This window comes from Schistocerca gregaria, chromosome X (genome assembly GCF_023897955.1).
Source record: "Schistocerca gregaria isolate iqSchGreg1 chromosome X, iqSchGreg1.2, whole genome shotgun sequence".
Taxonomy (NCBI): domain Eukaryota; kingdom Metazoa; phylum Arthropoda; class Insecta; order Orthoptera; family Acrididae; genus Schistocerca; species Schistocerca gregaria.
This window is the reverse complement of record NC_064931.1, coordinates 180,668,968-180,696,699: the sequence shown is the minus strand read 5'-3', so window position 1 is coordinate 180,696,699 and position 27,732 is coordinate 180,668,968. Positions and strand designations below refer to the sequence as shown.

General features: G+C 41.0%; 1 protein-coding gene and 1 non-coding gene across 4 annotated transcripts in view; both read left to right on the top strand.

Annotated features, from left to right (window-relative positions):
• The first annotated feature begins 9,249 nt into the window (after positions 1–9,249).
• The window catches only part of LOC126297456 (probable low affinity copper uptake protein 2), a 66,000-nt gene continuing 47,517 nt past the window's right edge, over positions 9,250–27,732 (top strand). Inside the window, exons 1-2 of one of the 3 annotated variants that reach the window (XM_049988316.1) lie at positions 9,250–9,472; positions 15,741–15,816. In XM_049988316.1, the coding sequence (XP_049844273.1) occupies positions 15,741–15,816 (76 nt within the window). In that variant the 5' untranslated portion in view covers positions 9,250–9,472. Of the gene's footprint in view, positions 9,473–9,908; positions 10,009–15,271; positions 15,292–15,740; positions 15,817–27,732 lie in introns of those variants that run through there. The other 2 variants (XM_049988317.1, XM_049988318.1) reach the window with 2 other exon arrangements.
• Trnat-agu (transfer RNA threonine (anticodon AGU)) lies at positions 20,136–20,208 on the top strand. Its single transcript has one exon. It is a non-coding gene; the product is annotated as a tRNA-Thr (tRNA).

The window sequence follows — 27,732 nt, the reverse complement described above, 5'->3', positions numbered from 1 at the left end:
AGAAAGTCACAACAAATGACTGGGAAAAAGTGCTGATGACTTCTGTATATAAGAAGGGTAAAAGATTGGACACACAAAATTACAGACCAATATTCTTAACATCAGTTGATGCAGAATTCTTGAACATATTCTGAGTCTGAGTATGATAAACTTCCTTCAGAGCGAAAACCTTATGTAAATGAATCAGTACGATTTGAGAAAGCATTGCTCGTGCGAAACTCAGCTTGTCCTTTTTCTCTCATGATATACTGCAAACCATGGATGGAGGCCCTTCATTGAAGAGCACCTGACAGATTCCATTCTTGTAGACTTCTGCAAAGCATTTGACACGGTGCCCCACTGCAGACTTAAAGGTATGACCATATGGAATAGGTTCCCTATGTGAGTGGCTCAAAGTCTTTTTAAGTAACAGAACCCAGTACATCGTCCTCAACAGTGGGTGCTCATCACAGACACGAGTATCATCAGGAGAGCCCTGGGAAGTGTGATACGACCGCTATTATTTTGTGTATATGTAAATGATCCGGCAGACAGTATGGACAGCAATCTGCAGTTGTTTACTGATATTTCTGTGATTTACAGGAAGGTGTCGAAGTTGAGTGACTATAGGAGGTTACAAGATCACAGAGAGAAAAATTGTGTTGTGATGAATGGCAGCAATCTCTAAATGTAGAAAATTGAAAGTTAATGCAAATGAGAAGGAAAAACAAACCTGTTATATGCAGATTCATCGTTAGTATTGTCATGATTGATACAGTCACGTTGTTTAAATATCTGGGTGTAACATTACCAAGTGATATGAAGTGCAAAGAACATGTGAGGATTGTGATAGGGAAGGTCAAAGGTCGACTTTGTCTTACTGGGAAAATCTTGGCAAAGTGTAGCTCGTCTGTAAAGGAGACTGCATGCAGGTTGATAGTGCAACCTATTCTTGAGTACTGCTCGAGGGTTTGGTATTTGCACAAGGTCAGATTAAAGGAAAATATCGAAGCAATTCAACGACACGTTGTTGATTTGTTACCAGTAAGTTAGAACAACATGTATGTATTATGGAGACGCTTTGATAATTCAAATGGGAATCCCGGGGGTGGGGGAGGGGCACGTTCATTTCGAGGAAAACCATCGAAACAATTTAAGGAACAGGCATTTGAAGCTGGCTGCAGAAAGATTTTACTGTCACCAACAATAATTCTGCGTGAGGGCCATGAAGATAAGATACAAGAAAATGGGGCACATATGGAGGCATACAGATAGTCTTTTTTCCTCATTTTGTTTTTGCGATTTGAACAGGCTAAGGATATGACTAACGGGCACAGGGTACCCTCCACTACGTACTGTATGGTGGCTTATGGGGTATAGATGTGGAAACAATGTTTCCGGATAATAACTTAGTCCACTCAAAAGTAGTTTCATGATGTAGGAATAGTAAACCAGATACTACAGTAATCTTCAGCAATCTGTCAAAATACTGTTTACATTATTTTAAAATCGTTATTAAGCGTTAGAAAATACTGTGTGCTAATCTCATTCTGATCAGTCTGTCACATTTCAACCTGCCTGTTGTGATATGAGCATATGGTAGCTGTGCAGGTTCACTGGATCACCACCTGAAAATGCTGAAGTAGGATCTATCCTGAAAATGAATAGGCCAGTGGTTCCTTCTGAAGAGCCAATTTGGAAGTTTATCAATCTTTAACCACATTTTTAAGATGGTACTGGTGATGACCATGTCTTATTGTCCCCATTGTTTACAAAGAGATAGTGTGGACATACGTAGAGCTTAATAGCTCTCATCTTGTCAGAAAGTAAAAGTGCATCCAGTATGTATCAAGTTTTCAAAAGAATTTTCGCATGTGATTTAGTAAATATGCCGCTCAATAATTGTTATAATCACCAACATTCCTCAGACAACCAGAAACCACACATTTGTTTATAAAGTATACCCACCCAGTCTCCATTAAAAAAATATAAATATTAGCGCTTATCCGTCAAGGCTGAAATGAACCAAAACAGGGACAAGGGCTGTATGTAGCCAGTAACAACCCTGTGTGAAAACTAAAGTAAGGCCGACTGAAATGACGCTAGGTTTGGCCCTACAAATACTTGCTCTAGGATATTGTTCAGCTTCTTTAACCTAAAAGAGTTTATAAATGCAATAAGTGAGAATGTTTGCATTTCGCTGGCTGACAGGATTATTAATATAATTTGTTTACATATTATTTGGTATGAGCAGCAGCTAATAAAATATGCAGCACTAATTTGTGCCTATGCAGTGGAAATACTGGGTTTCTGACCATAGGATCCATCTCTTATGTTAAATTCTTGTTATTGAAAATTTAGTTATTTTTAATTAGGGACTCTTGTTTGTCAGTATGACTGTCAGAAGTATCTTAACAGATCTCAGAAATTTGTGGTGGTTTGTCTATAATTGGCACTGAAAGTTTCGATCAGGTGAAACCTTTCATTACCAATATGCAGTTTGGGCTAATGTATGCACTTTACTGAAAAGAGAAAAATAGCCCTCTGAATTTACCTAATAGCTCATAAAATTTTCCCTATAGCTAGATGCATTAAATTTTATAATTGCAATAACTTGATTAACATCTTTTCTGATGAAACTAATTAACTCTTTGTGGCCAGGACAAACTGAATGATTTGAATAATAAAGTTTTGTGGGGAAAAATTATTTCTAACATTTTGATAATATGCATATCATGTGCTTAATGTAGGAACATTTATGTCGGAATTTTGAAAAGAATGTTAGTGAAAATTTTATATACTAGAACTTAATACACGAAACAGGAGTGTGTACAAAGTAGGATGTTGGTCGTCAACCTGCGTTGTCTCAAGTCCATTTGAAAAACGTTCAGAATTAGGAAACAGATACATTAAATATTAATAATATCGTTTATAGTCAAAAACAAAATGTGCCAAAAATGTATCTGCAATGAAAAAATGCATTTATTACCATATTCTACAGCTACTATGTAGAAATTCAAAACTCTTCAATAGAAATATTAAACAGTATTTGATGTTGCTGAGCAACAATTATACAATAATGTTTAAATGAATGCACCATCTTTTGACTGTATTGTTTATTTAATTAAGAAGCAGGTATCTGCCTTTTACGCCATTTTAAAGTGACTGAGCTTATGTCATTAACATATATTGCAGGACACCAAGCTCAAAATTGCCATAAATTAAGAAAAATATTCGCTCCCCACGAAATGGCAGCTGTAATATCACCATTTTGTAAAAATATCAATAAATAATAGTGGGAGTACCTCTAGTTAATAAAATTATATTGATGTCTTGCAGTGTATGTGAATGACAAACTCAATCACTTTAAAATGGTATAAAAGCCCAGAACCTGGGTTGTAAATAAATAAACAATACAGAGAAATGATACTGTGTTCATTTTAAAACCAAGTATTAATATTTTATTACAATTAGTGTTAGTATTTTCAATAACCTTACCACACCAGTTCCTATCAGATTACCAATGGTAAGTGCTGTTTTGCGTGGCAAGTTCTTGGATGGGTGATCGTCAGGTTCTGCTGAGTGCTGTTAGCAAGCAAGGGGTCATCAGCTCTTGTGAGGCCAATTAGGGAGCTGCTTGTTTCAGAAGTAGCAGCTTTGGCCAGGAAGGTTGTCACTGGCAATGGATGTGGTTTGTTGAGGACATGCCCCTCCATGTCCACATCCAGTCATGCCTAACGGCTGACAATGACCCAGAAATTGGTTGGTACAATTGGACCCTCTGAGGCTTGTTCAGATGGAATTTAGTTTATTGTCAGTATTAAAGATATATTATTTTGTACTAATTTTCACTCATAGTATACTATTATGTTTCTTAACAATCTAAAGATTTTCTGCAACAGCACATAGTTAAGACAAAATCAAACAGCACATATATTTTGCTCTTTGCTGCCTTATCTCTAGCAAACTGCCTACTAAATTATGTGAGAATGCAACACCTAGGTAAAATATAATCTACATACCAGTGATGGCGCACAAAACAAAAGTTTAGTTTTATGTAATTTATAACACAAATTGGCTCCTATTTTGTAAAACTGTAAAACTCCACAGTCTCTTTTATCAATATCTGTAACCACAGCATTCATTTAGTGATGAGAAAGAGGTTTTCTGTGATGTGATTCTTGAAGTTTTCCTGGCGGACATAATGTTCCATCATCTTTCGGGCATGCACTCGGGACAGCGACAATTCTTCTTGCGCTATTTCGGCTATAAACCCCCCAGCCATCTTCAAGGCGAGTCAGAGACTGAGTTCATAGCGTTTGCGCGTGCCTATTTATACGGAGAGTCACGTGATACAAAGCTGCTGAGGATTGAAAGCGCATGTGTCAAAGATATCAAAGTCGCCACTACTGCGCTAGTCATAGATAAGATGTGTACAGCAAAGATAAAGATATAAGCGCAGAGCGCAAACAAAATAGTGCTGCTGCGAATCCACCGTGCTTGTAAATAAATAATTAATCTTTAAAAGTGGTAACATCTGTCGGAAGTGAAGATGCAGAAATTCTTTCCGAACGAAGGTGTGAAATAAGTGGTTTGCAAGCATTGTCAAGATGAAATCCTTCGTCATGGCTTAGCAGGTTGTCGGCTAGTTGTATTTCTACAGCTTCCTTAACAACTGAGTCCCAGAAAGATGAAGCAGTAGTTAAAATCTTAACATCTTTATAATCCATGGCATGGCCAGTAGAAATGCAATGTTCGGCAACTGCTGATTTGTTGGACTGAAGAAGACTTGAGTACCGCTGGTGTTCGACGCACCGTTCCTGTACAGTGGGTGTGGTTTGCCCTATGTAACGTTTGCCAAACGCACAAGGGATTTCATAAACTCCCGCCTTTCACAAGAGCAGATCATTCTTAACGGATCCCAACAGGGCTGCAGTCTTAGCTGGTGGGCGGAATATCACATCCACTTTATGTTTCTTCAAGATTATAGCAATTTTAGAAGAAACATTACCCACGTATGGGAGAAAGGCTTTAGATTTCACTTCCTCATCCTTTTCCTGTGATTTCTCTGCAGTTTTATTTGCAGGGCTTTCTTAATCTGTTGTTGAGAATAGTCATTTCTCATAAAAACTGCCTCCAGATGTACAAGCTCATCCTGCAGGCTGTCAACATCAGACACTACATGAGCCCTGTGGACCAAAGTTTTCAGAACACTCATAATTTGAGACGGATGGTAAGAGCTAGACGCCTGCAAATACAGGTCTGTGTGTGTGGGCTTACGGTATACGCAATGACCTAGGGATCCATCTACTTTCTGGCGAACCAGCACATCCAGAAACGGTAAACAGCCATTCTTCTCTCTCTCCATAGTGAACTTGATGTTTCTGTGAATGGAATTGAGATGTTCCAAAAACTCTATTAGTTTATCCTCTCTGTGGGGCCACACTATAAAAGTGTCATCCACGTATCTCCAGAAGACCGTCGGTTTTAATACTGCTCAGTTGAGGGCTTTCTCTTCAAAATCCTGATCTGAGAGGTTTCTAGCCGAAATATCGCAAGAAGAATTGTCGCTGTCCCGAGTGCACGCCCGAAAGATGATGGAACAGGTTTTCTGTGATTTCACTAAATTGCTCCAGGCCAATGCTGGGATGATTCAATCAAAAAGTCATGACCAATTTTCTTCTCCATCCTTGAAACAATCTCAGGTTGTACCCTATCTTTAATGAACTCATTGTCAATGGGAAGTTAAACCCTGATCTTCCATTCATGCATTTTCCAAACTTCTTTTATCTGCCTCACTGATAACTATGAATAACAATTCATATTAAGTCACAAATTAGTATTGCAGATGATTGTCTTTGCTGATAAACTATGGACTCCCAGGACTCATCTAGTAAATGAGAGTCATCCATTCGCCCATTACCCTCTCTACAACTAATCTTATAGAATTGATTAAGAATGTAACGAAGAGTCTAAGTGGCTGTATATATGAGGAGACAGTTCACATACTTCTTAAGGTTACTCAGTGTGAAAAGAATTCTAATGTAGGGAAGTTTATACATATATAATTGGGAATGGGTTGTTATGATTATGTAAGAGTTTTAACTCCATTATCAATGGCGATACTGAAGCAACCATTATTTTTAAATAGAATTATATACTATTTTAATTGCACCTGAAAGTATCTGAAAAGACGATAACAGTGATATAATGCTTGTTATTGTTTAAGTTGAAACTATTCACAAAAGAATCCAAAAAAACATAAGAAAATAGGATCACAATGTGGGTAGACAGCTGCTGCAGTACAGACACCAAGAGGCACACTTCTCTTGTGATGTCTTTTAGTTATATGTATCAAGCAAAGCCCATGCTACAAAGACAAAACCTCATTTCCTATATGACATAGACAATGGGTCAACAACGATTTTCGTGTTTGGAAGTATAGCATATGCTTGCTTCTTGCGCATCAGATGTGGATTAGGAAAACTTTTTGAAATATGTGTACGTTTCCAGATTCCGTAGGAACAATGCAGCAGAGTGTATTGACATGAAATGTCCTGGCAGCTTAAAGCTTTGTGCCAGACCGAGAACCAAACACAGGACCTTCACTTTCGCAGGCAAGTGCTTCACTGGTTGAGCTTGGAAGGAAGGAGATGAACTACTGGCCAAAGTAAAGCTGTGAGGACGGCAGCATTTTTGATGTGGGATGCACACTCTGCTGCTCCACACATCTCACCACTTCTCTTAATCATTTAATAGCCCAAGCAACCAGTCTAACCATTTCCCCATGCTTTGCTTTCATAAACCACTCATTGCCTACTACTTTGTCCGAACATTCCCGTTTCTTGGGCAAGCCCTTCATAGCAATCGACAGTGTAACTGACATGTGTAATTTTAACTTTTCTAAAAAACACATAAATAACACAATCACTTTTTATGACGATAATTGGGAAACTCACCTATGTGATATTGATTTATAAAAGAATTATCATTGTTATATTTATAAATTGTAAAGCATTTGTACAAATTTAAATGTATTACTGCCTTGTATATGGTTAACATTTTGGTTCAAGGATGGTGACTTTTGTACCAATACCAATTAAAAAAATAAAGAAAAATAAAGCCACTTCTGCACATACAATAAGCAAATATATGTGGAAAATAACAAAATTGATTTCTTAGTATGACATGTCTCAGAGATTACAGAAAATTGGAAATAGAACATTAGCACACTGATTCCTGTGAGATTGCCGGTGACCACAGGAGAGCCTCACACCTAATGTCATATACCTGGTGGCACCCACACCAGTCTCATGCCTGATACCATGGTCTGACAGTGAATCATCCATCCCAATGTGTGCAGCAGTGAATGTGTTAACTAACCCACTTGACACTGAATGCTATCATTTTTTTGTATCGTCTGCCCCTGGTAGCTGAGTGGTCAGTGCAACAGAATGTCAATGCTAAGGGCCCAGGTTCGATTCCCTGCTGGGTCTGAGATTTTCTCCGCTCAGAGGCTGGGTATTGTGTTGTCCTAATGATCATCATTTCATCCCCATCGACGCGGCAAAGTGGCGTCAAATCGAAAGTCTTGCACCCGGCGAACGGTCTACCCGACGGGAGGCACTAGTCACATAACATTTACTTTATTTTTTTGTGTCTGTAAAAGTATAATTCTAAGGAAAGTTGCAGTTTGTTTTTTGGTTCATTCATACAAAATTAACTCGAAAAAATACTTATACTACACATTCTGGGATAACAAAGGATGTAATGCTTGCAATTATAATCAAACATGCATTGCATTCCTTCCAGTAGTTGCACTTTTTGACGAAAATAAATGCTTATGTTTAAGCAGCCACCCCCTTTTGTTAATCTCTATCAAGATTTGTTTGTGAGTTAGTTAGTTTCATTTGTATGATTAATCTTAATGATGTTGAATGAGTCATTTTACATTGACATTACGCATTCATGTATAAATACTGCTGGATGCTTATCATTTGCAATTGCTTTGTTTTAATATAGATGTGAGTGAATAATTACTCATTCCCACCACTTTTTACACATTACAAAAATAGTAATTGTTCTACAGAATGAAAGGATTTGTGTGGAAGAAACTTCTTCATGCTGTTTTCGAATTTAACTTTGCTGACTGTCAGACATTTCATATTATTAGGTAATTGATCAAAAAGTTTGGCAGCAGTATTGTTCACCGCTTTTTGTGCTTACGATATCCTTAATGTGGAATAATGGAGATCTTTTCTTCTTCTGGTATTGAAAATCAATGTTGCTTTTGAATTGCAGTGGATTATTTACCATGAACTTCATGAGGGAATAAATATGCTATCAAGCAGTAGTTAAAATGACTAAGTCCTTAAACAGATGACTGTATGATGATTGTGTTACATGTTTTTGAGCAATGAAAACTTTCTTTCTTAAGTATGAGTTACCCCTGAACATAATTCCGTATAATGTTGTTTAACGAAAATAATCAGAATATGTCAAGTTACTGATTTCTCTCTCCTCACCAACGGGAAGTGCAAATGTGACTGAACTACTCTGTTTTAGAAGTTCCAAAACGTTTTTTTTTCAGATTAAAGTCTCTTCAATGTGGACACTAACATTTTCTAAGTTTCCGCCCTAGTCATTATTTCCTCCTCATGTGCCACACTTATGCGTCTCTACATGTGCAGAAGTGAAAAAGTTGTGTGTTTTTAAACTGTGATGAGACCATTTGCAGAAAACCATTCCATGATATTTTTAAGAACATTATTTAACATTTTTGAACTGTTTACAATACTAGTGTCATCTACTTAAAGAACTAATTCTGCTTTTTGTCTATTATTCGGAAGGTCGCTGACAGATAAGAGAAACAATAGAGCACCTAATATTGAGTCTTGTAGAATCCCATAAGTGATTTCCCCCAGTTAGAAGAATCTCCCCTATTTACAGTGGATGAATTGTCAAGTAAATCTTTCTGCAGTTTTTTGATTAGATATAACATTATCCATTGGTTAGTTGTACCATAAATACGATAATAATTTGATTTGTGGTGACATCTCAGAATTTATAGAGCACATTTAGCACTGAAAGTTTTACGGAATATGATAGAAATAAATCTTTTAACACCACGCCCCTATCTTTCTACAGTGTTTATTTTATGGTTATTTCTACGAAAATTTGGGACACAATATTATTTCTTGCTGTTATTATAAGATTTTCTGTGTAGTTAATAGATTCCAGCACTGCGCTTTTATATCAGCAACAGAATCTACTGGTAGCTTTTATCTTTGAGATTGTTGTTGACCGATGAATGTTATCGTGCGTTTGGTGGGAGATTTGTTTGACAATGACAGGGGGCGACCTGTGATCAGCTGTTGCAGTATCGTTACTTCGTGTGTATGTTAACGTAACACCGAATGTTTGCGTTCTGACGAGCGTTGATATGGGGAGTAGGGGATAAGGTGTTGCTAAGGCAGCTGTTTGTAACACAGAGGTGAGTGTGAAACAGAAATTACAGAAAACTAAATTGCGACAGTGAAAAATTTTTGTAACGCTTGGAGAGAACTTGAGCTGGTTAAACGTACATTCGTTGTTAATCCATGTATTGTGGTATACAATTACTGTAAGGCTTAAGGCTCAGTGCATCAACCTATTATTGTTATGTGAATCTCTCTTGAAGAATACACAAAATTCGTATTTTTTCCTGACGTTGATCCTACTGATTGTTTTCACAGGCTAAAAATGATTGTTGATTGAAATAAACACAATGAAAGTTTTAAAGTTCATTGGTGTCATTGAACTGTTATTGTGCATTAATTGAGATTGTGCAGCAGCAATATTATCGTTTCGTATTCGTGTGTTCATAATGAATTATGCAATTAACATGAAGTTATATATTTTTTCATTTCTTGTTGCCTATACCGTAGCATTTTCAGTCCACTGAAATAAATTTTCTTTCAAAACTGGATTATTCCTCTTCTAAAACCACAAGGTACTTTGCTATTCAGCAAAGGAACTCCCTGCACATAAGTAAGTTGAGGATTTTCATCGTGAGTGCTAAGCGTGTTTTTGTTTGTCGTTCCATTTATTATCTACCAATTATCTAACGTATGAAATTAGTTTTAGTTTTTCAGATAAATTAATGCAGTGAATATAGTTTTCTTGCTTGCTCTATACTGATGAGTGTCATTTTGAATAAGCATAAAGAGTTTTTATCAGCTGTTGATCACATTAATTGACATAGTCTTTTTCCATGTGTTATTCTTTGTCAGACAGTGACATCAGTTTACAAAAACACTTAATATACAAACATTCAGTAAGTACAATATATGTTAAAACCGTAAATAAATTTGATGAAATAGTAATTGTTTTAAATATAATAAATAATTTTTTATAAATCGATGTACAATAAGAACTGCACTTAGGTCTATTATTTTGAAACTTAGTAGGTCTAACTATTGTACAATTGAAGGATGAGTAACACAGTGAGTTAAGCCATTATCTTACAAACTAATACCAGCATTGTTGAGATCATAGACTTCTCGTGCACTATAAATTCATATCTTACCTTACTGCTGTTTCATCGGTTTTAATCTGCAGTTCGTAACCAATAAATTATGGTAAAAGTCAGTATGTGCCCATAGAAATACCTTACATTTTAAAATCTAGTTTCTAAATCTTTGTTACCTGTACATAATACATCTGAACACTTCTTGTGTCTCCAGGTGTTGTGTGTGCTGTTTTCTTTAATCTTTGTTAAACCAAATATTTCCATTTATTAAATTTGGCTCTGTGCAAATTCTAGCAACCATGTCGCCTTTTCATTCCTTTCCCCCCACATCCATGTTTCCTACTATTTTTTTCTGCTCTTCCTTATCCTGATATGGAATTCCCATATCCCATTACATTTAAATTTCCATCACCCTTAACTAACTGTATAATCTCTCTTACCTCATCATACAGTGTTTCAGTCTCTGCATCATACACTGAGCTAGTAGGGTATCATGTACTATTGTGGTGGGTGTTGCCTTCATGTCTATCTTAGCTACTATAATATAGAACAAAAGTATGCAAGTTTGTTTATATCTCCTACATGTGACGACATTCTCATGGCAAATACAGACTTGTTTAGGTGCTTAAGCAATTATGTGGTATGCCCTACCCAATTGAATTTTTTATTGTTGTAATCCCAGAAATTTAACACTGTCAACCTCTTAGATCTGCATGTCTTCATATGATATACTCATGCTGGAAAGAAATCTCTTACAGGTTCTGAACTGCATATAGTGGGTCTTCCCAAAGTTTAATGACACAGAATTAGCTTTAAACCACGTATTATTGTCAGTGAAAATTTGATTAGCAGCTATTTCTAAATCTGTACTTGACTTTCTACTTATTGCAATGTTTGTATCATCTGCAAACCAAACAAACTTAGCATCTGACAATGTAACAGACAAGAGGTCATTAATATACACAAGAAAAAGTAGGAATTAAAGTCCAGGGAGAAGAAATAAAGACTTTGAGACTTACTGATGACATTGCAGTTTTGGCAGAGACAGCAAAGGACTTGGAAGAGCAGTTGAATGGAATGGACAGTAACTTCAAAGGATGATATAAGATGAGCATCAACAACAGCAAAACAAGGATAATATGATATAGTCGAATTAAATCTGCTGAGGGAATTAGAGTAGAAAATGAGACACTTAAAAGTAGTAGATGAGTGTTGATATTCGGGCAGTAAAGAAACTGATGATGACCAAAGCAGAGAGGGTATAAAATTTAGACTAGACATTGCAAGAAAGTCATTTCTGAAGAACAGAAATTTATTAAAACCCAATATAGACTTAAGTGTGATGAAGTCTTTTTCTGAAGGTATTTGTGTGGAGTGTAGCCATGCATGGAAGTGAAGTATAAGGGATAATAAACAGCTTAGACAAGAAAAGAATAGAAGCTTTTGAAATGTGGTGCTACAGAATAATGCTGAACATTAGAAGGATTGGATGAGTAGATCATGTAACTAATGAATAGGATTGGGAAGAAGAGAAATTTGTGGTACAACCTGACCAAAAGAAGTGATCAGTTGGTAGGACACATTATGAGACATCAAGGGATCACCAATTTAGTACTGGAGGGAAGCGTGTGGGGTAAAAATCGTAGAGGGAGACAAAGAGATGAATACAGTAAGCAGATTCCGAGGGATATAGGTTACAGTAGTTATTCGGAGATGAAAAGCCTTGCACAAGATAGAGTAGCTTGAAGAGCTGCATCAAACAAGTTTTCAGACTGAAGACCACAACAACAACAACGATGCCATCATCATTAACTCATAAAATATAGTTGCATTCCCTTGAGAAAAATAATGGTTTCAGTTCCTCTTGCTGTCAGCTATTCGCAGTGCTGGCATAGAAACTCTATAGTGGGAAAGTGTTACAAGCCCAGATCAGCCATTCATCTGGACAGTTTCTTGTGCAACTACTCGAAAGGCTGTTGCTCAGTCTTCAAGAACTAAAAGTTCGTGTAGCTTCTGCACAGACACCAGTCTGTTGTTGCTGCATCTACAGTATGATTGTTTGTCCCATTGAAGCATGCAAGCGATCCTGTCTGGACATGGCCCATTGGGGTGTCCCATATAGCCTTGAATTTGTTCTCAGCTAAGTGTGTTACGGGTATAGCTTATACTCTCTAATAATATTTCCTGGGTCTTGTAGAAATGAGATTCTGAAGAACATCTGTAAACGACAGTAACAAAAAATTATTGGTCATGAAATTTGGACATGATTGTGACTCATACTCCAGGGATCTATTTCTGTGCTTCGAATACCCAGTGGTGGTGCTTCTGCACCTGTACTCTGACTCGTTGCAACCTGGGTACTACTGGCTTCTGTTCTATACAACATATTGTTGGTTCCAGTGTATAAGACTATTCATTAGCTGTAGTTGTTTAGTGTACAGCATTGAATAGCCAAGTGATATCCCCCACTGTAGTCTGAATATCTGTTTCTATGAACCATAACAGTTGGCCATGACACCTGTTTTCAACACACTCCGACCCACCATTGTTGGTGCTTGTGGCACTGGCTCTCTGTATATTAACTCTTTCAGGTATGATTTTTTTCTGTATGTGTTAGCGCTCTAGGTGATTTTTAATAGTTTTAGATGCAATATTTATACAAAAATATGTACCTATTTTCAAACCACACTTTGTACATTTGGGTTCATTTTAGGGACTAAAACAACAAATTACAGAGTATTCTCTAGTGCAATAAAGAATAAAGTGATCATTCAGTAATTACGATGCAAAATAACAATATTTAATTACACAGTAAAATACAGTGAACCAACCACATCCATGTATTCCTTTGGTCATAAGGCTGATGTGCACTGTCATAAGCTGCTGCACACTGCTACATTGACTTGCTGATATTTTCGTAGTGGTGCCCAACAGTTGGCAGCACTTGCAAATTTAAGGAAAAGGTTGAACATTCACAAATGTGTACCTCAAGTTTCCATTGGGAAAAATACTTCTGCTGCAGTTAAGACACCGTGAAAGTTAATGTAGACAATTGTAGCCAAAGGGTCTGAAGGGGTTAAGGTAGTCACAGTACACCCTTTAAATTGTGGTATGGGAAATGCTCAATGCCTTCATTACCTCAAGAGTTTGGGTACCCAGTGATATAATTTGTGTAACAGAAAGCAAAGTAAAGTTTGAAAACAAATTGAAAAGGTTTCTCCTTGACTACTCCTCCTATTTTGTAAAATAATTTCTATTGTTATGATGTGTAAAAGGTGGTGGGCAGGAATTGCTAACTCACATATGGTGGGGGGAGCACTTGTGAATGATCAGCATGTTCACAATTACTTTGTGATTTGAATATATAAAGTGACTCATTCTACATCACTTTGAGCTGTCATGCAGATGACCCATGGAATATGAAACTAACTTGTTGATGGTTCAGTGACCATTCTAGCATTCAGGAGGACCTATGTTAAAACCACCATCCGACCAGTCAGTTTGCAGTTTTTTTTTTTTTTTTGTTTATCTCACTCACTCAATGTAAATTCTGGGATGATTATGCTATTGTCATCTATAGTCATTAAACCTTAATCTTACTTCCTTCTAACCATTTAGTCCTCTGCAGATTTAAAGTGCCAAGCAGTATTTTATCACTGGTCCTGCTAGAATATTATATGCAGTCCATAATTTTAGTAAATATAGGTAATTCCTTCATATGGAGTACTGGTTGTTATACCAACTAGTCTTGTCAAAAATGAGCCCATAGCTAGGTCCACTTGCTTCTTGTATGAAATGTAAGATAAGAGGGTGCAAATAGAGGAATTAAAAACAAATGTAGGACACCAAAGTAAAAGATGTAGGATGGCATGATATGATAGAAGCTCAAACTTTGAAAGCTGACTGAGTGAGAATGTCCAGTGATAAGCACAATTGACTTGCATTCAGGAGGATGATGAAGCAAATCTGTGTCCAACCATCCTGATTTAGGTTTTCTGTGATTTCGCTAACTCACTCCAGGGAAATACTGGGATGGTTCCTTTGAAAGGACATGGCTGATTTTCCTTGTCATCCTGTTTGAGACTGTATTTTGTTTCTAATGACATCATTGTTGATGGGACATTAAACACCAATCTTCCTTTTTTGAAAGCAGAACTTCGACATAATACTATACTGATGAAGTGATAATTAAATCAAGACCCTAAACTGTCGACAGATGTTGATATACATCAACAGGGACAGTTGAAAATGTGTGTCCCGACCGGGACTCAAATCCGAGATGGCAGACACTCTATCCATCTGAGCCACTGAGGGCACAGAGGATAGTGCGACGACAGGGATTTATCCCTTGCACACTCCCTATGGTACCCACATTCCCAACTTAATGCCCACACACTACATTCATAGTGCCCCTGCCCATTACACTCATTACTGGCAGCAGACAGTCTTACTGAGTACCGTGAGAGTTCGGGCAATGCGTGTGCACCCAGCACAAAAGGAGGTGGTCAATGGCCAGATAGCCTTAACTATAGGCAGATGGTATCGTTCTTTCGGACATGTCCGAAAGACCGGATACCATCTTCATATAATACTATATTATTCTTGACTTTGTTAGTTACATGTTATATTATGACTGGCTGTATTATGCAAATGATTTTCTGTGATTCCAGTAATATTAATGACATTGGAAATAATAACAGTAATAATAAAATAAAATTTCTCTGAAGGCTAAAATGTGGGGCATGTCGATGATTTTCCAGACCTCTGGTAGATTTACTCCTGCACTATTGACAATTTAACTGGTAAGTCATTAAACAAAAAAAGAAAAGGCTGTTTGTTAATGTGGTTATGATAGGTGTCAGGTTATGTACTTTAAAATAAGCTTGTCAGCTCTGTGTAAATGCAACACACTGTACATGTGAACTTGTTATAAAAATTTTTGACAATATTTTCTCCATTTGATGTACTTTATTTAATTTCACTATTGCAGTTTTGGTTCTTACACTTATTTTAAGGTGTCAGATACTGACTGCAAAATGCAGTTACAATGTTATAAAATGTTAACTACTGTCTGAGGCTACTCTATTTTAAAATGTTAATTTACATCAGAAGTACGTGAACTTGATAACAAACATGTCTTTAAAATCATTATGAATGTATGTCCTTATTACATTGTGTATTCATCTATTGGCATATATGTGTCTTATGTGTTTTGCATTTCACTTAATTAGGCTATTATAACTTCCTTCAGATGCAGAACAGTTTCTGGATTGGGAGCAGAATCTCAGATTTCCTCTTCAAGGACTTTTCAATTCATACATTAGCTGGTAAGTTGAATTTTTTGGTTATCCACTCTGTCTAGAATCATTTCATAATATTGTCCAGAGTGAAACACTGTAGTGATGCTAATTTAAGTTAAATTCTATTTTTTATAGTGAAATAGTTAGATATCCACTTAAAATGCATTAATATATAAATATTTATAAACTGACAGGTGAGTTGCAGTGTGTGTGTGTGTGTGTGTGTGTGTGTGTGTGTGTGTGTGTGTGATATCATGTCGCAGGATTGTGGAAAGACATGGTAATGGTCCATAGAAGCAGGAGGAGAACAATGCCTGATAATGATTGAATCCAGAGGACCTGTATGAATGATATATATGTTGCAAGAATGTTTCCAGCCTATGCATTACAGAAATGTGAAGCATTTGAACCTATTGATACTGCACTTCAGCTTTGAAGTGTGACATAATGATGTGTGGCATTTGACGCCGTACAGAGTAGTGTAGCCTGGGGTCTAGGTTAGGTGGTAGGTGATAGCTTTGTTGTTAGTTGGCAGAGCCAATCAATTTGTTGTCATGAGAATAATTATAATTCTTGTTTTGTCATGTGTTTCACGCATATAGGATTTCGCTGAGTGACTGATGTGTGCCACTTTGATTACACCATGGGCATCAGTAGATAGATGGGTTTAGTAGATTCAGTATTTCCAGAACATCTGGTGTTTAGGCTGAAGGAAGAAAGATCCAGAACGTGGCTTGAGGAGCAGTTGTTGAAATATAACATTATATTTAGTAGCAAGTGGTACAACTGGATGGCTTGGTTGGCATTCAGCCATAGTTTATTGTACCCATACGCCCAATATTTAACGGGTGCAACTACTTCCATTGAGTGTTTTGCAATTGTGTAATTGTGCAGTAATGGATTTTTCTGCTCATTTAACTGCAGTACATTACACTTATTTATGTTAAGGGTCATCTGTCAATCCCTGCAGCATTTCGCTACAATTTTCTCCCGTTCTAGATAATCTTTATGTAACAGTATCATCCATGAAAGGCCTCATGGAATTTATGGTACTATCCACTATGTTATTTATATATTTTGTACGCCAGAAGTTACTTTTATGTGAGAAGATTCCTCTCTGTTAAGAATGATGTGCTTTCTTGTTTGCTAGGAACACTTCAGTCCAATTAGAATACTAGTCTGATATTCTGTCTCTAGTATTTTATTCATTAGGACACAGTGTGGAACTGTATTGTGTGCCTCATGGAAACTGAGGAACACTGCATCTACCTGGGCAATGGTGTCTGCTTCTGCCTGGATCTTACAGACTAACAAAGCAAGCTACGTTTCAGGAATCACCCCTCCTGCATGGTTCTCAAGCTCCTTAACTTCCACCAGCTGAAACTTCACATTGTAACGGTTAATTATACCCCCACTGGTAGTATCTCCATTGTTAATAATTACAGAATCTTTTGTCTGCCAGCTTCTCTACTACATCAAAGACACAAATCGCTGTTCCACTAGCTTTCCACAGTTCCTATCCCTTTACTACCTGGCACTTTTCGCTGAAGATTCTTCTTATCTTTACAACACTGACAACTTCCATCGTATTCTGCCATCTTCCAACAGAGAGCTGACTTCAAAATCATGATCTGCTTCCTGGTAACCATGACCACTATATTCTTATTAGTATCTACTTCCCCTTTTAAGATGTCACCTGGAAACAAATTTGTGGCACTGTCATGGGCACTAAAAAGGGATAGTTCTTCACCAACTTGTTCATTGGCATGGTTCAGATACACATAGATGATACCTTTAGGATCTTGGCACAAGTTAAGGACATCCTGTCCTCATACTTTCAGAATCTCAGCACTTTTTGCCCCATTTTATTCACCAGGTTCTCATCAGGCAAGTGAGTCATCTTCCTAAGCGTCTACATTCATTTCATTGAAGGCTCCATAAGAACCTCTGTTCACATGACAGCCAACAAACACCAATTTTAATAACTGCGACACATTCCAAACCATAAAAACCCTTTGATTAAAGTGCGGTCACACTTTGGTACCGCTTATGCAGTAACAATCAGTCCCTTTCTCAACACTCAGTCCCCCTTTCTTAATATTGCCATCACAGCATGGCCTTGCCTGACCCACTTTGTACAGAAGTATATTCCCACTGCATACATAAAACATTTCTCTCACACTTTCTGGCAACATTTCAGAACCCCTCTGTGGTTACTCAGTACCACCCAGGACAAGAACCACTTAACTGTGTCCCTCAGTGTCTGTGCTAAGGTGCTACAATCTGCACCTAAGGGAGGACCTACACTATGTGATCAAAAGTATCCGGACACCCCCAAAAACATATGTATTTCATATTGCTGCCACCTACTGTAAGATACTTTGTATCAGTGATCTCAGTAGTCATTAGACATTGTGAGAGAGCAGAATTGGGTATTCTGCGGAACTCACAGGCTTCAATCGTGGTCGGGTGATTGGGTGTCACTTGTGTCATATGTCTGTACTTGAGATTTCCACACTCCTAAACATCCCTAGGTCCACTGTTTCCGATGTGACAGTGAAGTGGAAACATGAAGGGACACTTACAGCACAAAAGCGTGCAGGCTAACCTTGTCTGTTGACTGATGTAATGTGTAATAGGCAGACCATCACACAGGAATTCCAAACTGCATCAGGATCCACTGCAAGTACTATGACAGTTAGGCGGGAGGTGAGAAAACTTGGATTTAATGGTGGAGCGGCTGCTCGTAAGCTATACATCATGCTGGTAAACGCATTGGACGACTGAACAGTGGCAAAACATTGTGTGAAGTGACAATCTGATGGCAGGGTTTGGGCATGGCGACTGCCCGGTGAACATCTGCCAGTGTGTGTAGTGCCAACTGTAAAATTTGGAGGCGGTGGTGTTATGGTGTGGTCATGTTTTTCATGTAGGGGGCCTTGCATCCCTTGTTGCTTTGTGTGGCACTATCGCAGCACAGGCCTACATTGATGTTTTAAGCACCTTCTTGCTTCCCATTGTTGAAAAGCAATTCAGGGATGGCAATTGCATCTTTCAACACAATCAAGCACTTGTTCATAATGCATGGCCTGTGACAGAGTTGTTACATGACAATAACATCCCTGTAATGGACTGACCTGCACAGAGTCCTGACATGTAGCCTATAGAACACCTTTGGGATGCTTTGGAATGGTGACTTCATGCCAGGCCTCACCGACAGACATCGATACCTCTCCTCAGTGCAGCACTATGTGAAGAATGGGCTGCCATTCCCAAAGAAACCTTCCAGCACCTGATTGAACGTATGTCTCCGAGAGTGGAAGCTGTCATTAAGGCTAAGGATGGGCCAACACCATATTGAATTCCAGCATTGCCAATGGAGGGGGCCATGAACTTGTAAGTCATTTTCAGCCAGGTGTCCGGATACTTTTGATCACATAGTGTATGTTTCTGTATCATCTTCCAGTGAGATTCTATGAAGAGGGAGTCCATTTCATTCCATGTAAACAGCTATCTCACAAAAATTTCTCTATAACTCTCGCAAACAGTGCTGTGCATTGTATCTGTAGCACCAGGAAGGCCCTGTAGTACTCTGGACTCACTGTTCTGCCATATAGAATGAAGTGGCACACTATGATGCACCTGACGTCATATGCGACGATCACCATCAGTTTCACAGAGGAAGGATTCTGACATTCTGTCCCATTGGTGATATGGCATGTTACTACTCTGTGGCCTCATGTTTGAATTATGGTTCATATTCCATGGTCCAAAAATCATCGATAGTGATTATTCATGACAGTTGTGATCACTGTTCTGTTGCCAGTTTGCTAGGTATTCAAAGCATATTGCATATCACATCCACTTGTGAAGGCTCGTGTGGTACCTGCCACAATATGATTTTGTGCAGTTGCTGCTCTGTGTAGAGTATCCTGTGGATGGTGTGTTTCTCAATGCCATTAGTCTGCTGTAACGCCAGCAGCAGCAGTAGCAATCATTTGTCTTCCTCCAAAGATACATATCATTGAGTACACTGACAACCAAGTGAGGCATTTAATATGTAGTACGGGGGGCATCCAGTGAGTACTGAAACAATTTTTTTTTCTTAAATTAATTTATCCCTGAGACATTTAAGTCTCTAATTTACCTGCGATAATGTTGGAAGCTGAAGAAGTAAATTAAAATTTGTGCTGCGTCTGGGACTCGAACCCAGGTCTTCTTGCTTACTAGGCAGATATGCTGACCTTCACAGCACCACAGCATTATGGCCAACATAGCTGCATGAACTACCAAAGTTGGGGAGGGTATTTGACTTGGGTAGTTTGTGCAGCTATGTTGACCATAATGCTGTGGTCGTGTAATGGTCAGCACATCTGCTTAGTAAGCAAGAAGACTTGGGTTCGAGTCCCAGCCACAGCACAAATTTTAATTCACTTCTTCAGCTTCCAATATTATTGTAGATAATTTTTTTTCTGAAAGCAAGTTGGTTTTATTCATTATAGTAATACAACATATTATTCCCCACACTTTTGGCTACAAAACCTTATCTTTCAGCATACCTCCATTCAGTGTAATGAGCGTACCCTACCTTACTGGGAGGGCATGTATGCCTGTATGGTTCCGTTGTACTGCTCAATATCAGAGTCAACGTCTTGCTGCTCACTGAGAGCATCCTTCATTGGGCCAGACAGATTGGTGACAGAAGGTGTGAGGTCAACAGTGTAGGGTGAATGAGTAAGAACTGTCCAGTGCTGTTTTGTGGGCGAGTATGTCAACACTACCAACAGAGATGTCCAGTTTTGCAGCAAGGTATTTGATTATGATTCATTGATTGAGGATGCGGTGGAGATTCTGGCGTCATGGAAAACACTATCACAGGTGCTAAATCGGAGGCAACAGGTGACCCAGCAGTGTAATCTCCCTTCCCAGTCCCGTCACACCTTTCTCAGCCATGGACAACACCATCCACCAGTGGAACTGCAGCGGTTTCTACCACCATCTAGCTGAGTTCCGCCAACTTATCAGACTTCACTCTTTCCTCTGCATTGCTCTGCAGGAAACTTGGTTTCCGGCAATGTGAACCCCCGCCCTCCGTGGCTACCGGGGTTGTTATAAGAACCGGGCAGCTTATGAAAGGGTGTCTGGTGGCGTCTGCATCTATGTCCTAAACTCTCTTCACAGCGAGTCTGTACCTCTCCACACACCTTTAGAGTCTGTCGCTGTTCGGGTGTGGATGCCACAGGCTGTTACCGTCTGCAGTCTTTATCTTCCACCGGATGGTGATGTCGCGCAGCATGTCCTGGCTGCTCTGATAGCTCAATTGCCGCCACCTTTCTTGTTACTGGGCGACTTTAACGCCCATAACCATCTGTGGGGTTGGTCGGTGGCAACAGGTCGAGGCGCCATCGTTGAGCATTTATTGGCGCAGCTCGATCTCTCGATCTTAAATGATGGTGCCTTCACACACTTCAGTGTGGCGTGTGGCACATACTCCACCATTGACCTTTCGATCTGTAGTCCTAGCCTCTTACCGTCTGTCCAATGGAGAGTGCATGACGACCTTTGTGGTAGTGACCACTTTCCGATCTTTATGTCACTACCACAGCGTCAGTCTTCTGGGCGCCCTAGCAGATGGGCTCTGAATAAGGCTGACTGGGACTTGTTCTCCTCCACTGCTGCTATTGAGCCTCTCTCTAACGATGACATTGATGCAGTGGTTCAATCGGTCACCACCGGCATCGTTACTGCCACCGAATCTGCCATTCCCCGTTCTTCTGGGTCCCCTCAGCGGCAGACTGTGCCTTGGTGGTCGCCTGAGATCGCTGAAGTGATTAAAGCTCGCCGGCGGGCGCTCCAGCGTCACAAGCGACATCCCTCAATCGACCACCTTATCGCCTTCAAACGGCTGCGTGCGCGAGCCCGCTGCATTATCCGCCAACGTAAGCAGGAGTGCTGGGAGTGGTATGTGTCCACCATTGGCCTCCATGTCACTCTATCGCAGGTCTGGGCCAAGATTCGCCCCCTCTATGGCTATCGGACCCCTGTCAGTGTCCCTGCGCTCTCACTGAATGGAGCAGTTTGTACTGACTCCGACGTTATTGCAAACCGCTTGGCAGAGCACTTTGCTCTGAATTGTGCTTCTGCCAACTACCCCTTGGGCTTCCGCTCCATTAAAGAGCGGATAGAACGTCGGAGTCTTTCTTTTTGCACCCACCATCCTGAACTCTACAATGTTCCATTCAGTGAGTGGGAATTCCGCAGTGCCCTCGCCGCTTGTCCTGATACCGCTCCTGGGCCAGATAGCATCCACTCTCAGATGCTGAAACACCTTTCAGTGGACTGCCAGCGACGCATCCTCGACCTTTACAACCGCATTTGGGTCGAGGGTGAGTTTCCGATGCAATGGCGGGAAAGTTTTGTTGTCCCCATTCTGAAACCGAGGAAGAACCCTTTGGAGGTGGACAGCTACCGTCCCATTAGCCTCACCAACGTTCCTTACAAGTTGCTTGAATGGATGGTGAGCCGGCGCTTGAATTGGGTACTGGAGTCTCGGGGCCTTCTGGCTCCGTCTAAGGGTGGGTTCCGTTAAGGCCGCTCCGCCGCCGACAATCTGGTGAGCTTGGAGTCAGCCATCCGTACTGCCTTTGCCCTCCGTCAGCATCTGGTCGCTGTCTTTTTCGACATGCGGAAGGCGTATGATACGACATGGAGTCATCACATCCTTTCTATGCTTCATGGATGGGGCCTTCGGGGCCCTCTGCCGATCTATATCCGCAATGTTCTGTTGTATCGTACCTTCCGCGTGCACGCCGCGGCCTCATATAGTTCCTCCCAAGTCCAGGAGAATGGTGTGCCACAGGGTTCTGTTCTCAGTGTGTGTCTGTTTTTAATAGCTATTAACGGGCTCACTGCGGCCGTGGGAAATACTGTCTCCGCTTCCCTGTATGCTGACGACTTCTGCCTTTACTACAGCTCTATTGGCATTGCAGCTGCTGAACGTCAGCTAGAGGGCGCAATCCGCAAGGCGCAGTCTTGGGCTGTAGCGCATGGTTTTCAGTTTTCGGCAGCCAAGACCTGTGTTATGCATTTCTGCCAGCGACGCACTGTTCACCCGGAGCCACAGCTTTATCTTGACGGCGAGCTTCTTCCAGTGGTGGAGTCACATAGGTTTTTGGGGGTGGTTTTTGATGCCCGGTTGACTTGGCTGCCTCATATTCGGCAGCTTAAACAGGCGTGTTGGCGGCATCTAAATGCTCTGCGATGCCTGAGCCACACCAGGTGGTGCGCCGACCGATCTACTCTCCTACGGCTTTACCAGGCGTTGATCCAGTCCTGTCTGGACTATGGGAGCCTGGCTTATGGCTCAGCATCCCCATCTGCGTTGCGGCTGCTGGACCCAATCCTCCACAGCGGGATACACCTTGCCACTGGTGCCTTCCGGACCAGCCCTGTGGACAGCATACTTGTGGAGACAGGTGTCCCTGCACTGCGGTTATGACGCCAACAATTACTGGCTGCTTATTGTACCCATGTTTTTAGGTCGCCCGGGCATCTAAATTATCATGTCCTGTTCCCGCAGTCAGTCGTCCGTCTGCCAGAACGTCGGCCCTGGTCGGGTTGTCTGATCGCCGTACGCGTCAAACAGCTTCTCTATGGCTTGGGTGTTTCCCTGTGCCACCTCCTTTCTGGGCCCCTCTGCGTACACCCCCATGGTGTGTGCCTCGCCCTTGCCTTTGGCTCAACTTGGCACAGGGCCCGAAGGACTCAGTCCCTCCGGTGGCCTTCCGACGCCGCTTTTAGTCCCTCCTGGCCACGTATCAGGGCTCTGGCATTGTCTATACCGACAGTTCGATGGTTGCTGGTAGAGTCGGTTATGCACTAACTCTAGGGGACCATTCTGAACAACGTTCGTTGCCGGCTGGCTGCAGTGTTTACACTGCTGAGCTGGTCGCCATCTTTCGTGCCCTAGAGTATATCCACTCCTGCTCAGGTGAGTCCTTCGTTATCTGTAGCGATTCCCTGATCGGTTTACGAGCTCTCGACCAGTGTTTCCCTCGTTCTCGTCTGGTGATGGCTATCCATGAGTCCCTGCATACTCTTGCCCGTTGCGGCAGATCTGTGGTCTTCGTTTGGACCCCGGGCCATGTTGGGATACCCGGAAATGAAACTGTTGACCGCCTGGCGAAAGAGGCCACTAGTGCACCATCTCTGGAGATTGGCCTCCCGGCGACTGATTTGCGGGCACTATTACGCCGCAAAGTTTTCGATTTATGGGACACTGATTGGCGCAACCTGCCTGTGCCAAACTAACTCCGCCGTATCAAGGAGACGACTACTGTGTGGCAGTCATCAATGCGAGCCAACCGCAGGGAATCAGTCGTCCTTTGTTGGCTCCGCATTGGCCACACCCGACTCACGCACAGTTATTTACTGTCTCGTGAGGATCCCCCTCTTTGTCGTTGTGGGGGCTTCCTTCACGGTGGTCCTTATTCTGTTGGAGTGCGCCCTTTTAACAGTGCTCAGGCAGACTTTTGCACTGCCTGATACACTCTCTGCGCTTTTATCTGATGACTCTTCCATAGCGGACATAGTTCTGCGTTTTATTCGGGCGGGGGGATTTTATCGCTTAATGTAAGTGTGTGAGTTTTTGTGTTGATTCTGGCCTATGGCCTACGATTTGTCAGATTTTTTTTCATGTGTTTCTCGGTGGTTGGCTTTTACTTTTTTGTTTGTATGGTTGGCCAACCACCGTCACACTGTGTGATTTTAGTTCGTCTTGTCTGGTCTTTGTCTACGTTTCTCTTGTTCTGTGTCGTCTGTCTTATCGTCTGTTGATCGTTTTTATTCCCTGTGGGTGGTTTTAGTATTTGGAAAAAGGGACCGATGACCGTAGCAGTCTGGTCCCTTTAACCCCCACAAACCAACCAACCAACCAGCTATTGCAGATTCAGTTCAGTGGAAAATGGTCACAGATTTGCATTCCAGTGTGGATTTGCCTGCTGACTCGGTTTCAGTACAGTCAGCAGGTCACCTTCAAACAACACGATTGTGCTCAGGAGATGGTGCACATTATCACCTGTGAGAGCCGATGAGCTGCCACAGATTCCATTCCCCTGTCTAGCAACCATATCAGACAATGGCCTGTTCCTTGGTGGAATGACAAATGTCGCTCGGCAGAGCCAGGCATGCAGCTTTGCAGAAATTTAGACATTACAGGAAACCGTGATGCCTTCAGACCTGCGAGAGCATATGTGAGGTGAGTGATAAAAAAGAACAGAAGAGGAACTCTTGGAAAGAATTCGCAGCTTCCTTTAATTGGGCAACTTTCAGTCCACAAATTTGGGAGTCAATACAGTGGATTTTAGGCAAGGCCAGTACACCTCCCTTATGGCCTTACTGAGAAATGGAGTCTTTGTGAGAAAGAAATGGAGTCTTTGCGGGAAAGAAATGGAGTCTTTGCGGGAAAGAAATGGAGTCTTTGCGGGAAAGAAATGGAGTCTTTGCGGGAAAGAAATGGAGTCTTTGCGGGAAAGAAATGGAGTCTTTGCGGGAAAGAAATGGAGTCTTTGCGGGAAAGAAATGGAGTCTTTGCGGGAAAGAAATGGAGTCTTTGCGGGAAAGAAATGGAGTCTTTGCGGGAAAGAAATGGAGTCTTTGCGGGAAAGAAATGGAGTCTTTGCGGGAAAGAAATGGAGTCTTTGCGGGAAAGAAATGGAGTCTTTGCGGGAAAGAAATGGAGTCTTTGCGGGAAAGAAATGGAGTCTTTGCGGGAAAGAAATGGAGTCTTTGCGGGAAAGAAATGGAGTCTTTGCGGGAAAGAAATGGAGTCTTTGCGGGAAAGAAATGGAGTCTTTGCGGGAAAGAAATGGAGTCTTTGCGGGAAAGAAATGGAGTCTTTGCGGGAAAGAAATGGAGTCTTTGCGGGAAAGAAATGGAGTCTTTGCGGGAAAGAAATGGAGTCTTTGCGGGAAAGAAATGGAGTCTTTGCGGGAAAGAAATGGAGTCTTTGCGGGAAAGAAATGGAGTCTTTGCGGGAAAGAAATGGAGTCTTTGCGGGAAAGAAATGGAGTCTTTGCGGGAAAGAAATGGAGTCTTTGCGGGAAAGAAATGGAGTCTTTGCGGGAAAGAAATGGAGTCTTTGCGGGAAAGAAATGGAGTCTTTGCGGGAAAGAAATGGAGTCTTTGCGGGAAAGAAATGGAGTCTTTGCGGGAAAGAAATGGAGTCTTTGCGGGAAAGAAATGGAGTCTTTGCGGGAAAGAAATGGAGTCTTTGCGGGAAAGAAATGGAGTCTTTGCGGGAAAGAAATGGAGTCTTTGCGGGAAAGAAATGGAGTCTTTGCGGGAAAGAAATGGAGTCTTTGCGGGAAAGAAATGGAGTCTTTGCGGGAAAGAAATGGAGTCTTTGCGGGAAAGAAATGGAGTCTTTGCGGGAAAGAAATGGAGTCTTTGCGGGAAAGAAATGGAGTCTTTGCGGGAAAGAAATGGAGTCTTTGCGGGAAAGAAATGGAGTCTTTGCGGGAAAGAAATGGAGTCTTTGCGGGAAAGAAATGGAGTCTTTGCGGGAAAGAAATGGAGTCTTTGCGGGAAAGAAATGGAGTCTTTGCGGGAAAGAAATGGAGTCTTTGCGGGAAAGAAATGGAGTCTTTGCGGGAAAGAAATGGAGTCTTTGCGGGAAAGAAATGGAGTCTTGATGGACATGCCTAAAGACATGCCTCAGGTTTTAGCTGAGAATGATTTCAGTCAGCCAGACAAAACTCCTGCATTGTAGGTGATTGTAGGATTGTGGAGATGAGGTGGCTCCCTTTCTTCATAAGTTATCAGGAGGTGTACAATCTTCCATTCTTCATGTGAGAACAGGAATCAGCTGTGTACACGGCCAGAGACATTACTCCAGTACCGGATCAGATTCACTATCCCATGCTCTGTCATCTGTGCTCTGAAGCCAAAGGAAAGCTCCTATCTCATTTCAGTCAGATCTGGTTTTATGGACAGAATCCCATGACTTGAAAGTAGGCAATATCTATTCCATTTGTATACCAGGTAGGATCATACAAACCCTAACAGTTATTGGAGTGTAGTGAGTGCATGGTCTACCACCAGTTCTGGCTCCTCAAATTTCAAGGTCATCTATGGTGCTCCCAGTGAAGTTTCAGGTGTTACCATTTGCCCCTTGACAACTTAATTCTGCTGGAGATTCCTTCTTAAGCTGAAATCATTTGGTTGGTTTGTTTTCTGACCTCAAAAAACCATACACCACTACTTCGAGGTACAATATACTTTGCCAGCTTCATGAATGGCGACTGTGGACGTCTGTTGCTTCTTATCCTATCCTTCCGCAAGGACCAGTGCTTTCGATATTGTGTTGATTAGCTCTGTCTGACTGCTACATTCAGGAGAATGACATCCCCCAAGGCAGTGTACTCAAGAGTCACATTGCTTGCAGTTGCTGTCAGTAGCATCTCCTCCACAGTCCAGAGTACTGTTAAATGCTCTTTGCTTGTGGATGACTTCACAATCTTCTACTCTTCCTCCAATCTTAAGATGACAGCGAGGTAAGTACGGCTAACAATCAGAAGTCTGTAAGGTTGGGGCAATAAAACTAGTTTTAGGTTCTCTACAGAGAACATTATATGCATCAATTTTAACTGTGCCCGTCAGAGTTTTAACCAGCCAGAGCCCACAGTGGGGGCTAGTGTTTTACACTTTAAGGCCACTGTGTGCTTTTTGGGCCTGCTATTTGACTCAAAACTAACGTGGCTCACGAAAGATCTGTAAATGAAAGGATTCAGGTCACTGAATATTTTTAAATACCTGAGCAGAAAGGTGTATGGAGCTAAAAAGTCCCACCTCGTGCAGTTTTATAGGGCATTTGCCAGATCCAGATAGATTACAACAGAGGGTTTATGGATCAGCCTGTGTTTCCTAGCTCAAGATGTCAGACAC